This window comes from Dendrobates tinctorius, unplaced genomic scaffold, assembly GCF_039654945.1.
Source record: "Dendrobates tinctorius isolate UK_male_01 unplaced genomic scaffold, ASM3965494v1 ptg000184l, whole genome shotgun sequence".
NCBI classification, from domain to species: domain Eukaryota; kingdom Metazoa; phylum Chordata; class Amphibia; order Anura; family Dendrobatidae; genus Dendrobates; species Dendrobates tinctorius.
In genome coordinates, this window is record NW_027361851.1 from 17,163,582 (window position 1) to 17,182,362 (window position 18,781).

Here is an 18,781-nt window from a genome sequence, read left to right on the forward strand (position 1 = left end):
TCCTGGTATACATGGCATCCCTTACATCCCAATTCTGGTATGCATGGTCCCCTCATCCCCCTATCCTGGTATGCATGGTACCCCTCATCCCCCCTATCCTGGTATGCATGGTCCTCTCACCCCCCCCTATCCTGGTATGCATGGTCCTCTCACCCCCCCTATCCTGGTATGCATGGTCCTCTCACCCTCCTATCCTGGTATGCATGGTCCTCTCACCCCCCCAATCCAGGTATGCATGATTCTCTCACCCCCCCAATCCTGGTATGCATGGTACCCCTCATCCCCCAATCCTGGTATGCATGGTACCCCTCATCCCCCAATCCTGGTATGCATGGTACCCCTCATCCCCCAATCCTGGTATGCATGGTCCCCCCTCATCACTATTGTAGGATGTATGGTACCCCCTCACCCCCCAATCTTGGGATGCATGGTCCCCTCATCCCCAATCCTGGTATACATGGCACCCCTTACCTCCCAATTCTGGTATGCATGGTCCCCTCATCCCCCAATCCTGGTATGCATGGTCCCCTCACCCCCCTATACTGGTATGCATGGTCCCCTCACCCCCCAATCCTGGTATGCATGGTCCCCTCACCCCCCAATTCTGGTATGCATGGCCCTCTCACCCCCCTTTCCAGGTATGCATGCTATCCCTCACCCCCTAACCTGATATGGCCTGGTCCTCTCACCCCCCCCAATCCTGGTACGCATGGTCCCCTTACCCCTCTATCCTGGTATGCATGGTCCTCTCACCCCCCTATACTGGTATGCATGCTACCCCTCACCCCTAACCTGATATACCTGGTCCTCTCACCCTCTTTCCTGGTATGCATGGTCCTCTCACCCTCCTCTCCTGGTATGCATGGTCCTCTCACCCCCCCAATCCTGGTATGCATGGTTCTCTCACCCCCCCAATCCTGGTATGCATGGTTCTCACCCCCCTATCCTGGTATGCATGGTCCTCTCACCCCCCCATCCTGGTATGCATGGTCCTCTCACCCTCCTATCCTGGTATGCATGGTCCTCTCACCCCCCCAATCCTGGTATGCATGGTTCTCTCACCCCCCCTATCCTGGTATGCATGGTCCTCTCACCCTCCTATCCTGGTATGCATGGTCCTCTCACCCCCCTATCCTGGTATGCATGGTCCTCTCACGCCCCTATACTGGTATGCATGCTACCCCTCACCCCCCTATCCTGATATGCATGGTCCTCTCTCCCCCTTTTCTGGTATGCATGGTCCTCTCACCCCCCTATCCTGATATGAATGGTCCCCTTCCCTCCAATCCTGGTTTGCATGGTCCCCCCTCATCACTATTGTAGGATGTATGGTACCCCCTCACCGCCCAATCTTGGGATGCATGGTCCCCTCATCCCCAATCCTGGTATACATGGCACCCCTTACCTACCAATTCTGGTATGCATGGTCCCCTCATCCCCAATCCTAGTATGCATGCTATCCCTCACCCCCTAACCTGATATGGCCTGGTCCTCTCACCCCCCCCAATCCTGGTACGCATGGTCCCCTTACCCCTCTATCCTGGTATGCATGGTCCTCTCACCCCCCTATACTGGTATGCATGCTACCCCTCACCCCTAACCTGATATACCTGGTCCTCTCACCCTCTTTCCTGGTATGCATGGTCCTCTCACCCTCCTCTCCTGGTATGCATGGTCCTCTCACCCCCCCAATCCTGGTATGCATGGTTCTCTCACCCCCCCAATCCTGGTATGCATGGTTCTCACCCCCCTATCCTGGTATGCATGGTCCTCTCACCCCCCCATCCTGGTATGCATGGTCCTCTCACCCTCCTATCCTGGTATGCATGGTCCTCTCACCCCCCCAATCCTGGTATGCATGGTTCTCTCACCCCCCCTATCCTGGTATGCATGGTCCTCTCACCCTCCTATCCTGGTATGCATGGTCCTCTCACCCCCCTATCCTGGTATGCATGGTCCTCTCACGCCCCTATACTGGTATGCATGCTACCCCTCACCCCCCTATCCTGATATGCATGGTCCTCTCTCCCCCTTTTCTGGTATGCATGGTCCTCTCACCCCCCTATCCTGATATGAATGGTCCCCTTCCCTCCAATCCTGGTTTGCATGGTCCCCCCTCATCACTATTGTAGGATGTATGGTACCCCCTCACCGCCCAATCTTGGGATGCATGGTCCCCTCATCCCCAATCCTGGTATACATGGCACCCCTTACCTACCAATTCTGGTATGCATGGTCCCCTCATCCCCAATCCTAGTATGCATGGTACCCCTCTCACCCACCTATCCTGGCATGCATGGCATCACTCAACCCCCAATCCTGGAATGCATGGTCCCCTCACCCCCCAATCCTGGTATGCATGGTCCCCTTACCCCTCTATCCTGGTATGCATGGTCCTCTCACCCCCCTATACTGGTATGCATGGTCCTCTCACCCCCCTTTCCAGGTATGCATGCTACCCTTCACCCCTAACCTGATCCTCTCACCCCCTTTCCTGGTATGCATGGTCCTCTCACCCCCTATCCTGGTATGCATAATACCCTTCACATCCCATCCTGATATGCATGGTCCCCTCACCCCCTATCCTGGTATGCATGCTACCCTTCACATCCCACCTGATATGCATGGTCCCCTCACACCCTATCCTGGTATGCATGGTCCCCCTCACCCCCTATCCTGGTATGCATGGTCCCCTCACCCCCTTTGCCATGACATCTTTGCCATGGCGAAGATGATGTCATAATGGGTTGCCATGGAGAAGATATCATAATGGTTGCCATGGTGACTATGATGTCATAATAGGTTGCCATGGCAAAGATGATGTCATAATGGTTGCCATGGCTGATGGTTGAAGGATGTGTGATGGGTATATGGGCACTCGACTATGGGATGGCGAATATGTAAGATGGGTATATGGGCATGGGACTATGGGATGGAGAATATGTATGATGGGTATATGGGCATGGGACTATAGGATGGAGGATGTGTGATGGGTATATGGGCACTCGACTATGGGATGGAGGATATGTATGATGGGTGCATGGGCACGGACCTATGGGATCATGGATATGTATGATGGGTATATGGGCACGGGACTATGGGATGGAGGATGTGTGATGGGTATATGGGATGGAGGATGTGTGATGGGTATATGGGCACTCGACTATGGGATTGAGGATATGTATGATGGGTATATGGGCACGGGCCTATGGGATCGTGAATATGTATGATGGGTATATGGGCACGGGACTATGGAGGATAATTATTTGTTATAACTAACCAGTTAGTTTCTATGCCCGGGCAGCGCCGGGCTCTTCATCTAGTATTTTTTACAGGGGGAGATATGACATACAGGTATATCTAATATATAAAGCTCAAGTGTGTGTATGTATGTATGTATGTCCGGGATTGGCATCCGCACCGTCGCAGCTACAGCCACAAAATTTGGCACAGTCACATGTCTAGACCCCGAGAGTGTCCTAGGCTATGTTGTGAGGTGAAATTTTAACCCTGCGCGTTACAATTCACCAAGCAATTTTGCCCCTATCTACATAATGGGGAAAAAGTGTATCAAGCCCCTCCCCTCATTATGATGTCATAATGGTTGCCATGGTGACGCTTATGTCATCATAGGTTGCAAGCCCGGCCGCTCATTATGATGTCATAATGGTTGACTATGGGATGGAGAATGTGTGATGGGTATATGGGCAATGAACTATGGGATGGAGGATATGTATAACAGGTGTATGGGCACAGGACTATGGGATGGCGAATATGTATGATGGGTATATGTGCACGGGACTATGGGATGGAGGATATGTATGATGGGTATATGGGCATGGGACTATCGGATGGAGGCTATGTATGATGGGTATATGGGCATGGGACTATGGGATGGAGGATGTGTGATGGGTATATGGGCATCGGACTATGGGATGGAGGATGTGTGATGGGTATATGGGCACACGACTATGGGATGGAGGATATGTATGATGGGTATATGGGCACGGGCCTATGGGATCTTGGATATGTATGATGGGTATATGGGCACGGGACTATGGGATGAAGGATAATTATAATTTGCTATAACTAACCAGTTAGTTACTATGCCCGGGCAGCACCGGGCTCTTCAGCTAGTACTATTTAAAGCGGAGATGACATATATGTATATACTACATACAGGAGGAGAAGACATACATGCCTGGCTCTTGCTGAGGACATTATGCTCAGTGAGGAAACTGAGAATCCTTTTGTTCAGGATACTGTTGAACAGTTTCTCCAGGTTGCTGCTGACACATATTCCTCTGTAGTTGGCAGGGTCGTACCTGTCCCCACTCTTGTGAATGGGTGAGATGGGGCCTTGATTCCAGGTACAAGGATTGATGAAGAATTTTAGAGAAATGGGGCAAAACTTAATGACTCGTTCAGACCATTAGGTGTGACTGTGTCAGGAAGCACAATCCACCTTGATTCAATTTGGGCAAGGAGTTTCTTATTGTCACCACCTTGATTGTATATTTATATTGCTTGCACAGGGTGGTGTGCCAGGTCAGGAGAGGCTCTGTGAAGAATAACACGTTGGCTTTTCTTTTATCTTCCTCACTAGATGTAAAGTCAGCATAGAGGGTCTCTGGGTTTTCTCTAATTGTGGCAGTTTTTATGGCTTTCTTTGCATGACTGTTCTTCTGCTCTTCAGGGTATGTGATCTCCAGGATCTCTGATCCCCTGCTGTCTTGTGTCTCCGACTCTTTATCAGCATTTACCTTGTTCCAAATCAAAATGTTCCACTTTTATAATTCTAATTCTTATTTCTGATAGTTTTAAGCTATGACAAGATTATGAGTGTGGTGAGGCTGAGGATGGTCCTACCTGAGGGTGCTTGCTGTCCTCTGGATGTCAGACCTGGTGCTGCCTGGTGTTTGCTGTCTATCCTCCAGGAAATTCTTATTTTGTCCTTTAAAACTTATTTTTCCTCCTTTTTCATAAAAATCTTTAGTCCGGCTCGTTTCTGTAATCCACGGAAATGAATTTTCCAGGTTGTGTCCTAAAGTTTCCTCATTAAAGGTGATGAAAATCCAGGAGTTCACTGCTACTTACTCCTGGAATGGAGAATATGCGTGATGGGTATATGGACACGGGACTATGGGATGGAGGATGTGTGATGGGCATATGGGCACTAGACTATGGGTTGGAGGATAAGTATGATGGTAATATGGACACGGGACTATGGGATGGCGGATATGTATGATGGGTATACGGACACGGGACTATGGGATGGAGAATATGAGGATATGTATGACGGGTATATGGGCACTGGACTATGGGATGGAGGATAATCATCATAATTTGCTATAACTAACCACAATTAGTTACTATGTCTGGGCAACGACAGGTTCTTCAGCTAGTATATACAGTATATACACATACATATAACTCTGGCAAACATTAATAATAATAATAATAATCTTTATTTTTATATAGCGCTAACATATTCCGCAGCGCTTTACAGTTTGCACACATTATCATCACTGTCCCTGATGGGGCTCACAGTCTAAATTCCCTATCAGTATGTTTTTTGGAGTGTGGGAGGAAACCGGAGTGCCCGGAGAAAACCCACGCAAACACGGGGAGAACATACAAACTCCTTGCAGATGTTGTCCTTGGTGGGATTCGAACCCAGGACTCCAGCGCTGCAGCGCTAACCACTGAACCACCGTGCTGCCCTACATTAAGAGACCTCTTCCAAATGTTCAGTTTGCCTTATTTTTATAATTATATTTTTGAGTAAAATGTAAAAATTGCTCTTTTAGTCTACAAACTTCTGACATGTCTCTGAATTTCCAAGCAAGAAATTTTGTTTATTTTTTTTTCTGAAAAGGAGAAATGGTCAAAATAAAAAAAAGTGCTTTCAGACCTCAAATAATGCAAAGAAAATAAGTTCATAATCATTTAGAAACAACAATGCTAATGTTTTAACTCCGGAGAGAGTTCAGAAATCAATATTTTGTGGAATAACCATGATTTTTAAAAACCGCTTTCATGCATCTTGGCAGGCTTGCCACCAGTCTTTCACAATGCTTCTGGTGCAAAAATTTAAGCAGTTCTTCTTTGTTTGATGGCTTGTGACTATACATCTTCTTCTTGATTACATTCCAGAGGTTTTCAATGGGGTTCAGGTGTGGAGAATGGGCTGACCATGACAGGGTTTTGATGTGGTGGCCTCTTAATTTTTGCAAGAGCTGTATTATATATACTGCTCTGACAAAAATTAAGAGACCAACCCATTGAAAACCTCTGGAATGTAATCAAGAGGAAGATGGGACACTCGGTATTAAATGGACTACATCAGACAGGTTAGTATTATATTCCACAAATATGATTCCCACTTGCCACCCGCTACAGGGCAAGTGGGAAGAGCAAGGCTAAGTGCCAGAATTAGCACATCTACACCATGTTCCAAATTATTATGCAAATTATATTTTTCTCTGATTTTCCTAAATGGTTGTTGCAAATGACAGTCAGTCTAATAAAAGTCATCACCCGTTAGAGAATACTTCAAATTTTATTGAAGAAACCTCCCAATGATAACCGTATAATCTCCAAAATGAATAAAAACTCAAAATGCACGGTTCCAAATTATTAGGCACAGTAGAATTTCTGAACATTTGATATGTTTTAAAGAATTGAAAATGCTCATTTGTGCAATTTGCAGCATTAGGAGGTCACATTCACTGAACAAAAAAAGCTATTTACGGTAACTCCAAAACATCCTAACAGGCCAAGTTATGTGTTAACATAGGAACCCTTCTTTGCTATCACCTTCACAATTCTTGCATCCATTGAACTTGGGAGTTTTGGAGAGTTTCTGCTTGTATTTCTTTGCATGAAGTCGGAATAGCCTCCCAGAGCTGGCGTTTTGATGTGAACTGCCTCCCACCCTCATAGATCTTTTGCTTGATGATACTCCAAAGGTTCTCTTTAGGGTTGAGGTCAGGAGAAGATTTAAGCCACACCATGAGCTTATCTCCTTTTTTGCCTATAGCAGTCAATGGATCAGAGGTATTCTTTGCAGCATGAGATGGTGCATTGTCATGCATGAAGATGATTTTGCTCCTGAAGGCACGTTTCTGCTTTATAGACCATGGAAGAAAGTTGTCAGTCAGAAACTCTATATACTTTGCAGAGGTAATTTTCACACCTTCAGGAACCTTAGAGGGCCCAACCAGCTGTTTCCCCATGCTGTCACACAGATAACCCTTTAAGGCTCCTGAAGGTGTGAAAATGACCTCTGCAAAGTATATAGTTTCTGACTGACAACTTTCTTCCATGGTATAAAAAGCAGAAACGTGCCTTCAGGAGCAAAATCAACTTCATGCATGACAATGCACCATCTCATGCTGCAAAGAATACCTCTGTCATTGGCTGCTATGGGCATAAAAGGAGAGGATCACAGGTCAGACAGCATTCACACTGCCTCCATCTGCAAGCCTTACTACGATCGCTGGGAGGCAGAATGAAAAAAATAAACACCAAGTGACAACCTGGTTTATTTTTTACTCCGTTCGTTGTGCAGTATAAGTGATTAGATGACTTTATTCTTCGGGTCGGTGCGATTACAGTGATACCAGATTTATATCGGGTCTTTATGTTTGGCTGCTGTCACACACTAAAAGACGCTTTTTATTGCAAAAACTATTTTTTGCATTAGCATATTTTGAGAGCTATAATTTTTTCCATATTTTGGCAGACATGTGATGGCTTGTTTTTTTGTTGGTACTAATATATATATATATATATATATATATGTGTATATACATATATGTGTATGTATATATACAGTATATTTGTATATATATATATATATATACTGTATATATACACATACACACATACATATACACACACGGTTCAGTCTCACAGGGCATCATCTAGAGCAATCAATACAGCTTTTCACAGGAGACATGTATATATATTGAATGGTTTTAAAAGAAGGCAATGTGAAGAAGAAAATGTGAATGAAATTGTAAGGCAATCTTTATTAAAAAATAGTTACACTTTTAGTAACTGTTTACTCCATCACAAGAGTACAAATTACATGCACTTTTCTAATAGAAGTCGTCATCTTCTTTCTGTGTTGCAGACACATTTTGTATTTGCTGCTGCTTTTTGTACAGTTCTGCAACCTAGTAAAGATAAAAATATAATTAAATATAAATATAGAAACGTTAGTTTAAACAAAAAATAAAAAAAGCAAACTACTAAATTTTTTTTTTTTTTAAATTCCACATTCCTAAGGATAATTAATACAACTTCAGCTCACTTAGTCCCTGCTGGAGCATGTGTTATTTTGCAATAAAGGGAACTGTTCACTGCAAAAAACACCATTTACCTGCAGAATAATTTTATATTAGTGTACATTTCCAGTCAGTAAATGTTGCGTGATGGATGCTGCCTACATCCACAGCATCCGACGCACAGCGGCCAGGTGTTACAGCATAGTGGATGGGATTTCAAGAAATCTCATGAACACTATATGCATGCATGGACGCCTCTGGCTTACCTGCGGAGGCACACATGCGGCGCATGATTCTATGATTCTTTCCAGACCGCAGCATGACAATTTATGTAGAGGAGATGCTCTGCCTCCGCTGCGTAAATTACCCATACTCTTTAGTGCGGGAACGCAGCTTACTACGTAGGTGTACTAATATACAGTTAGGTCCATATATATTTGGACAGACAACATTTTTCTAATTTTGGTTCTAGACATTACCACAATTAATTTTAAACAAAACAATTCACATGCAGTTGAAGGTCAGACTTTCAGCTTTCATTTGAGGGTATCCACATTAAAACTGGATGAAGGGTTTAGGAGTTTCAGCTCCTTAACATGTACCACCCTGTTTTTAAAGGGACCAAAAGTAATTGGACAATTGACTCCAAGGCTATTTCATGGACAGGTGTGGGCAATCCCTTCGTTATGTCATTCTCAATTAAGAAGATAAAAGGCCTGGAGTTGATTTGAGGTGTGGTGCTTGCATTTGGAAGGTTTTGCTGTGAAGGAAACAAGCGGTCAAAGGAGCTCTCCATGCAGGTGAAACAAGCCATCCTTAAGCTGCAGAAACCGAAAAAACCCATCCGAGAAATTGCTACAACATTAGTAGTGGCAAAATCTACAATTTGGTACATCCTGAGAAAGAAAGAAAGAAAGAAAGCACTGGTGAACTCATCAATGCAAAAAGACCTGGGCGCCCACGGAAGACAACAGTGGTAGATGATCGCAAAATAGTCTCCATGGTGAAGAGAAACCCTTTCACAACAGCCAACCAAGTGAACAACACTCTCCAGGAGGTAGGCATATCAATATCCAAATCTACCATAAAGAGAAGACTGCATGAAAGTAAATACAGAGGGTTCACTGCACGGTGCAAGCCACTCATAAGCATCAAGATTCAAAAGGCTAGACTGGACTTTGCTAAAAAAAAACATCTAAAAAAGCCAGCACAGTTCTGGAAGAACATTCTTTGGACAGATGAAACCAAGATCAACCTCTACCAGAATGATGGTAAGAGAAAAGTATGGCGAAGGCATGGTACAGCTCATGATCCAAAGCACACCACATCATCTGTAAAACACGGCGGAGGCAGTGTGATGGCTTGGGCATGCATGGCTGCCAGTGGCACTGGGTCACTAGTGTTTATTGATGATGTGACACAGGACAGAAGCAGCCGAATGAATTCTGAGGTATTCAGAGTCATACTGTGTGCTCAGATCCAGCCAAATGCAGCCAAACTGATTGGTCGTCGTTTCATACTACAGATGGACAATGACACAAAACATAAAGCCAAAGCAACTCAGGAGTTTATTAAAGCAAAGAAGTGGAATATTCTTGAATGGCCAAGTCAGTCACCTGATCTCAACCCAATTGAGCATGCAAAAACGAGGTGTCGCATTGTATGTTAGAAACGCGTATATCTGCACAGAGATTGAAGCTTCAGAGACTGGGAGTTCTGTGGAAACTGTTTGGGTAAGGATACAAGGACAGAACAATGGAAAGCACACCATTATCAGCATTTCCTACAGGCCGCCTGGGCAAGCTGAAGATATGGATGAACTCTTTATGCATCAAATGGCCAAGTTCTCCAAAAAATATGACATAGTTGTCATGGGAGATTTCAACTATCCTGACATTTGTTGGGAATCTCAGGAAAAACTAACAGGTCAAGGAAATTCTTATCCTCTCTTGCTGACAACTTTATCTTCCAAAAGGTAGGGGAGAAAACAAGGGGAACTGCTACCTTGGATCTACTCCTTTTAAACAGGGAGGAATAGCTTAGTTACTCACCGATAACGGTGTTTCTCGGAACCCATGACAGCACCACGGAGAGAGGGGGTCCGCCCATCAAGGACAGGAACCTACAGATAAAAAGGTGGCACCTCTCCTCCGCCCCCAGTTGGTTACAGAGCATCAGAGGGTCTCCCGGTTAGTTAACAACAAAAGTATATACATAACATTATAATATTGCATATTATGGAGAAGCCCCGTGTCTAACAAAAACACTTTACACACATTAACTCGTGCTCACCGCACACGTGAAGGGAAGGGGAATAAGCGGGTGCTGTCATGGGTTCTGAGAAACACCGTTATCGGTGAGTAACTAAGCTATTCTCTCTCACCAATGACAGCACCACGGAGAGAATTTCAGAGATTGGTAGCTTAGGGAGGGACCACCGCCTCAAGGACCCTTCTCCCAAAGGTAAGGTCAGACATAGAGGCTAGATCTAAATGATAGTGTCTGAAAAAGGTTGGATGGTGTTGACCAGGTGGCCGCCTTACAGATCTGTTCTATCGATACCTCTGATTTTTCTGCCCATGAGGTCGCCATTGCCCTTGTAGAGTGAGCTTTTAAACCCTCTGGGACGGTATTCCCACTGGATGAATACGCCAGGGCAATCGCATCCCTTATCCACCTTGCTAAGGTACTCTTGGATGCCTTGAGTCCCTTCCGAGGTCCCTGGAAACACACAAAGAGAGACCCTTCCTTCCTACATCCCTTGGTGGCCTCTAAGTACTGAACTAGGCACCTCTTAACGTCTAGGGTGTGGAATCTCTCCTCTCCCCTATTGCTGGGATTTGGGCAGAAGGAAGGAAGGACTACTTCTTGGGACCTATGGAAGTGTGACGCTACCTTTGGTAAATACGCCGGGTCAGGTTTCAATATGACTCTATCCTCTAGGATCTTAGTGAATGGTGGTATTGCTGAGAGAGCCTGAATATCGCTCACTCTGCGAGCGGATGTTAGGGCCACTAAGAGTACAGTCTTTAATGATAGGGTTTTTAAGGGTGCGGACTGGATGGGTTCAAATGGGGGCCCTGTTAGTGCAGATAACACTAGGTTTAGATCCCATGAAGGTAATTTCCTGGTGATTATTGGTCTAGACCTGGCTGCGGCTCTCATGAACCGTGCTACCCACGGGTTGCCTGCCACGTCTTGGTTATAAAGGGCACCTAGAGCCGCTATCTGTACCTTCAATGTACTGGTCGCCAACCCCTGTTCTAGCCCCTTTTGCAGAAACTCAAGAATTTTTTCAACCTGAACTCCATCCTGAACCCTTGCCCCAGAGCTGGACAGAAATTTCTTCCAAGTTCTCCCGTAGGCCCTGGTTGTTATAGGCTTCCTACTTTTTTGTAGAGTGGAGATCAGATTTTCTGAGAACCCCCTTCCCCTTAGCAGTGTCCTTTCAAATTCCATGCTGATAAATGGAGGCTCACTGCTCGAGGGTGTAACACGGGACCTTGAGACAGAAGGTCGGGGAGATCTGGTAGAACCCAGGGGTCGGTTATTGAAAGTATTCTCAGCCAGGAGAACCAGGTTCTTTTTGGCCAGAACGGGGCTATCAGTATCATTCTTCCTCCGTCTTCTCTGACTTTCCTTATGACTGCTAAGATGAGAATGGGTGGCGGAAAAGCATACATCAGGCCCTGCGTCCATGGAAGCATAAATGCATCCAGGGTCCGGGGTTCCCCCCTGGGGTTTAGGGAGCAGAAAGCTTTTACTTTCTTGCTTTTGTAGTCGGCAAACAGGTCCATGTCTGGGGTTCCCCACATTTTTACGATCTGTAGAAAAATGGACTACTTTAGAACCCACTCCCCTTGATGTAGCTGGGTGCGACTCAGGAAGTCTGCTCTCTGGTTTTCTGCTCCCCGTATGTGTAGTGCAGAGCGGGATAGTAGGTTTTCCTCGGCTAACGTAAATATTTCGAAGGATGTGTTCATTAGTGTCCGAGACCTGGTTCCCCCCTGATGGTTTATATAGGCCACCGTCACCCGATTGTCTGAAAATATCTGGACATGATGGCCCCTTAGTACCGGCAGAAAGTGTGTTAGGGCATAGTCTACTGCTAATAGTTCTTTTTGTTTCGAGGAGGCTTCTAGTTCCTGGGCTCCCCATTCTCCCTGAGCCACCCTGTTGCTCATATGTGCTTCCCATCCCTTGGGACTGGCATCCGTGGTGATTACGTGTGATTTTTATCACCCAGGGAACCCCCTTGGATAGGTTGTCTCTGTTCCCCCACCAAGCTAGGGAACGAATAGTTTTGGAGTCTAGTGTGACGTGACCCTCCAAGTGACTTCCTAATGCCAACTGGTTGGTCAATACATCCCATTGGAAATCTCTTGTATGTATCTGTGCCCACTGGACCGCTGGTAGGCAGGCGGAGAGGGACATTGCTTTCCTTAATGTCATGGAAGGGTTCTGTATTGCTCTTGCTACCATCTGAGCAATCCTTTCTTTTTTGTAGTCTGGGAGGTAACACTCCAGGGTATTTGAATCCAATGTCAGGCCTAGGAACTCCTGAACTTGTTTGGGCTCCAGCCTTGATTTTTTTAGGTTTAAGAGCCAGCCCAGGTCTTGTAGAGTGTTTATCACTCTGTCTCTCTGTTCCTGGCATCTTTTAGCAGAGTTGCTCGCAACTAAAAAGTCATCCAAATATGGAACTATTAGGATATCTTGTTCTCTCAGATGCGCCATCATCTCTGCCACTAGCTTCGTGAAAAAAACTCGCGGGGCTACCGAGATTCCAAAGGGTAGGGCTCTGTACTGGAACTCTCTTACTTCGCCTCCTATGGAGACCGCCAGTCTGAGGTATTTCCGAGAGTCTTTGTGGATAGGGACGTGATAATACGCATCGCTGAGGTCTAATACTATCATGAAGCAATGTGGAGAGAGAATTTTGATGGTCGACTTGATCGACTCCATCTTGAATTTTTCGTTTTTGACATAATCGTTCAATTTCTTTAGATTTATTATTGTACCGTCTGGTTTGGTTACTAGAAAGAGTGGCGAGAAGAATCCTCTGCATCTCTCCTGCGGGGAACCTCCTGGAGGACTCTTTTGTTCAATAGAGTTAAGACCTCTTTTTCGAGGGCTTCTTGTTCCGTTATCGATGATCTTAGTGGTGTTACCACATAATTTTGAGGGGGGAGAGAGAGAAAGTCTATCCTTAGCCCTGATCCTATCAGATTTAATAACCAGGGGTTGTTCGATATTTTTCTCCAGGCTGGGAAAAAAAATACTTAGTCTCCCTCCCACCCTGGGTAAACGGTCATTTGGGTTTTTTTTTCGTCTCGGGATGAGTTACCGAAGAACCCCCTGTCCCTTCTCCTGTCGTCCCATTTTTGTTCTCTCTGAGGTCTCCTCTGAAAAAACCTTTGGTTCCGAAAGGATCTTTTAAAACCAGTGGGGCCCGTAGGGCCCGTAGGGCCTAAATTTGGGAATCCCTTCTTTTGCCTTTTGGAGGATGTCATCCAACATTTCACCAAAAAGGAATTTCCCTTCACAAGGGATGGCACATAACTTCATTTAAGTCTGTAAGTCCCCTGGCCAGCATTTAAGCCACAGCGTTCTACGAGCAGCGTTTGATAGAGCTGCCGCTTTGGAAGACAACCTTACTGAGTCAGCTGATGAGTCGGCTAAGAAAGCCGCAGCTCCTCTTATGACTGGGATGGATTCCAGGATTTTCTCCCTGGGTGTACCTTCCCTTATTTGCCTCTCTAATTGGTCCACCCATACCATGAGGGCTCTGGAGGTACAAGTTGCCGCTATTGCTGGCCTAAGGTTTCCTCCTGCTAATTCCCAAGTACCTTTGAGGAAGGTGTCAGCTTTTTTATCTAACGGGTCCTTTAGAGTACCCATATCCTCGAAGGGGAGCGCAAATTTCTTTGAAGCTTTAGAAACCGCTACATCTAGCTTGGGGGCTTTGTCCCAAGACGTGGATGCTTCCTCGTCAAATGGGTATTTCCTTTTTAGCAAAGGAACCGTGGAGTTCTTCCTATCTGGTCTCTCCCATTCTTTTTTTTATCAGGCCCTGTACGTTCTCGTTTAATGGGAATACTCTCCTCTTCTGGCCCAGTCCCCCGAACATTATGTCCTGGACTGATCTATCGGGCCGAGGGTCTGCTACCCCCATGGTTGATCTTACTGCCCTTACTAACGTGTCTACCTCCTCCAGGGGGAAACTGAAGTATGGGAGGTGACTTCCCCTGACGTTGAGGCCTCTGACTGAGATCCCACTACTGTGTCCCTTTTCCTCTTCCTCCCTTTTTGTTTTAGGGATGAAAGGGCGCTCTGAACCGCTGAACGGATTACCACTCTTAGATCTGAGGCGTAATCCGGGGTTTCCTCACAGAGTACCTCCTGTATGCAGGAGTCGCAGAGTTTTTTTTATCCCAGGAGGCTGGTAGTGGGCTTTTACAGGTGGGGCATTACCTGTTCTTTTTCTAATAAGGGAAAGAAGTCTATTATAATGGGGAACATTCACGTAGCTCACTTACCCCATATGAGCGGCTGCAGGTACCGGTTCGGGAGGTGGATTCAGATCCCTCATGGGTTGATCCACGGAAGGTGATTTGCTCCTCGCACTAGACTTGCTGCGCTGCGTGGAGTGGCTGCTGGACAGGCCCTCGCGTCCGTCCTTTTCTTTTTGTTGGCGGTGCCTGTGCTGCTGCCTTGGCTGCTCCTCGTGCTGGTCGCTGTCCTCCATGCTCACAGGACGCTTCCAGCAAGGAGCAGCTACAGCATCCCATTTTTGAAATTCCCGGCCATGACGTCACCTCCTCCTCCCAGCCTGCACCGCTGTCTCCCGGGGAGCGCGCATTGCGCCTGCGCTGACCGCAGGGACCCGGAAGTTGTTGCATAATTTCCGGGGCAGCGCCATCTTGGTACACCTCTGTACCTCGGCGCCACCCGCGCGTGTACCGGCGTCCTCCAGCCCCATCCTCCTATCAGGAGCGGCGGCTCGGTCCTCCCCCGCCCGCTCACCCTGTACAGCCCCTCGGCAACAGCGGTGGCGGCTTCAGGCACCGACCCCGCCGCGACAGGGGGCTCCCCGCTTCGGACCTGCGAACGGGACGGCCCTGGATTCCTTTTCCCGTTAAGCTGCTGCCGCTGCTGGTTCCACGGGTCACCCGTCAAGGACAGGAACCCAACTGGGGGCGGAGGAGAGGTGCCGCCTTTTTATCTGTAGGTTCCTGTCCTTGATGGGCGGACCCCCTCTCTCCGTGGTGCTGTCATGGGTGAGAGAGAAATGGTTGAGGAGGTAAAAGTGGCTGGGACCCTAGGAGGTAGCGACCATGCCATTTTAGAATTTTGGATAACTAGAGGAGGAAGACCTGTGAAGACTCAGATGTCAAGGTTAGATTTCAGAAAAGCAGATTTTAAGGGATTCAGAAAGAGAATTGGAGGGATCCAATGGCTGGATATCCTTAAGGACAAAAATGTCCAGGAAGGATGGGAAATCTTGAAAAATGAAATTCTCAAAGCACAATTGTTAACAATTCCGAAAAGAGGGAAGAATAGGAAGCATTTAAGGAAACCAGGATGGATGAACACAGAACTTAAGCACATGCTAAAAAGGAAGAAATAAATGTTTATGAAATGGAAAGAGGGAGGCATATCTAAAGAAGAATATAATGCTGTCTGCAGAACTTGTAGGGCACAAATTAGATTATCTAAAGCTTACAATGAATTGAGGCTTGCAAGAGACGTCAAAAGCAATAATAAAGGATTTTGGGGATATGTCAAACGTAAAAGTCAAAAGATGCTATTTACAGGATGAAAATGATGAAATGGTAAGACAGGATGTTGAGAAGGCCGAACTTTTAAATTCCTATTTTGCATCTGTTTTCTCTCAGAAAGGAATTGTAACATCAACTGTTCTTCACTGTCCTATTAAAGAAATAGAAGAATCCAGGATATCTATAAACAGAAAGATAGTGAGGAAACACTTAGCTAACCTAAATGAATTTTAATGTGGATACCCTCAAATGAAAGCTGAAAGTCTTAACTTCAACTGCATCTGAATTGTTATGTTTAAAATTCATTGTGGTAATGTCTAGAACCAAAATTAGAAAAATGCTGTCTCTGTCCAAATATATATGGACCTAACTGTAAATAATGGTGTACCTTGCTTTAGCCAGAAGTTCACGTACACTGCAGTTCTCGCGAGCTGGACTCGTCTTGGGACAGTATGCATATCTTCTTGGCGGACAGGTAAGGATATTGTTGCTTTTACCTATGACTGAGGGTGCCTTTGTGCACCAGAAACACGTCAGTGTTTTTCTGCATTTTAAATATGGCATAATAGCCTAATAAAGTTTTTTCATTTATTCTGGTGTGCCGAACGAACTTTCTTCTCTTTTTGGATATCTGCTGTGCTCACCAGCGAATTCGTGCACCCATCTGTGGATTAATGAACTCAGCCCAGGGTGGTTTTCCATTTGGATGCGATCCAAGCTCCCAGTCCTCCCTCTCCTAAGGATATTGTTGCTTTATGTTAATTCTCTTCTAGGAGACAAGGGCGTAGGTGGAATAGGCAATGCAGCAAGTATGGTTTAATTAAGATCTGTTAAAAGGAGTCTGTGTCATTATTCAATTAAAAGACTTTATTCAGGCTGTGTGTTTACTTACCAGGTAACTATAGGATTAGTAATGGCTAGGTGTCTTATTGACGTCTCTTCATTACTAAGCTGTGGGCTTAATGTCAATGGACTATACAAAGATGACAACCCAACAAATATGATCCCCACTTGCCACTGCTACAGGACAAGTGGGAAGAGCCAGGTAAAGTGACAATTGATGCATCTTTGGATATGCCAATTGTGCGGAGGCTTCGGGCTGCTACTTTTAGGCTGGTGAGGGCCAAAATCCATGGGCCTCGCCAGCCCGAGAATACCAGGCCGCAGCTGTCTGCTTTTTCCTTGGATAGAGGGGACCCTACACCGTTTCACTGTGTCAGGTAGTTCTGTCTGTGTCACAAGATTTACCACTATTTAAATTGTAGGTACACATACGTAGTAAGCTGCATTACCATACTTTATACGCATGAAAAAAGAGAAGGTTAGTGAGCACTACTAAGGGGCAGGAGAATAATTAATACTGAAAATAAATGAGGGGTGCTGCACAATGCAAAGGCAAAAGCAATGATCAACAAAAGAAGAAAAAAGGGCCCAGCATATAAAGCGCACACCCAAGGCAATAAAGTATGTGACCAATACATATAAATTTTATTGAGAGACAAACAGGTATACAGAATAAAAACATTTAAAAAGGAAGGCACACCCCCAAATGTCCCAAACAGATCTAATAATAAATGCTGATGGGCAAAGACCTTATGGAAAATTACAAAAAATTCACCAAAATGTACATAATAATACATAGGGAATGACCTAACAACCCCGAATCTGGGCATCCCCAGAGAAATGGTGTGCACAGATGTGCTGCAGAGTTGGCAATCTGCTGACTTTGCTATAAGGTTTTTCATGCTCTTGGAATTGGCACTATAGTCACTGCTCAAAAAAATAAAGGGACTACTAAAATTCCACATCCTAGACATCACTGTATGAAATAATACAGTTGCAAATCTTTAGTCATTACATAGTGGAATGCGTTCAGAACAATAAAACATAATGATCAATGTAACCCAAAATTAATATCTCATGGAGGTTTGGATTTGCAATGATACTCAAATCAAAGTTGAGAACCAAATTACAGGCTGATTCAACTTCAGTGGAAATGCCTCAAGACAAGGAAATGATGCTCAGAAGTGTATGAGGCATCCACATGCCTGTATGATGTCTCTACAATGCTTGAGCATGGTTCTGATGAGGCGGCAGATAGTCTCATGAGGGATCTCATCCCAGACCTGGAGCATCAGTCAACCCCTGGACAGTCTGTGATGCAACATGGCTTTGGTAGATGGAACGATACATGATGTCCCAGATGTGCTCAATTGAATTCGGGTCTGAGGTACAGGCAGGCCAGTCCATAGCATCAATGCCTTCATCATGCAGGATCTTCTGACACACTTCAGTCAAATGCATCAGAAGGAAACCAGGGCCCAACTGCACCTACATAAGGTCTTCACAATGGGTCTAGGGTTCTCATCCAGCTTTCTGATGGCAGTCAGGGTACCTCGCTAGCACATGGAGGGCTGTGCGGTCCTCCAAAGAAATGACTGCCCACACCATTACTGACCCATGGCTAAACCGGTCATGCTGGAGGATATTGCAGGTAGCAGAACATTCTCCACGGCATCTCCAGACTCTATGACATGTGCCAAGTGTGAACCTACTCTCACAGGATCACAGGGTGGCAAAATTGAATCTGCCAATCTTATTGGTCTATGGCAAATGTCAATCACCCTGCATGGTGTTGGGCTGTAAGCACCCACTTGTGGATATCGGGCCCTCATACCACCCTCATGGAGACTGAATCTCACAGTT

At 45.7% G+C, this 18,781-nt stretch overlaps 1 protein-coding gene across 6 annotated transcripts in view; it reads right to left on the reverse strand.

The window, feature by feature from the left end:
• Positions 1–8,010: 8,010 nt before the first annotated feature.
• LIG1 (DNA ligase 1) overlaps positions 8,011–18,781 on the reverse strand; it is a 314,922-nt gene continuing 304,151 nt past the window's right edge. For all 6 annotated transcript variants that reach the window (XM_073552127.1, XM_073552126.1, XM_073552125.1 and 3 more), the window contains one exon: positions 8,011–8,183. In XM_073552127.1, the coding sequence (XP_073408228.1) occupies positions 8,106–8,183 (78 nt within the window). In that variant the 3' untranslated portion in view covers positions 8,011–8,105. The remainder of the gene's footprint in view (positions 8,184–18,781) is intronic.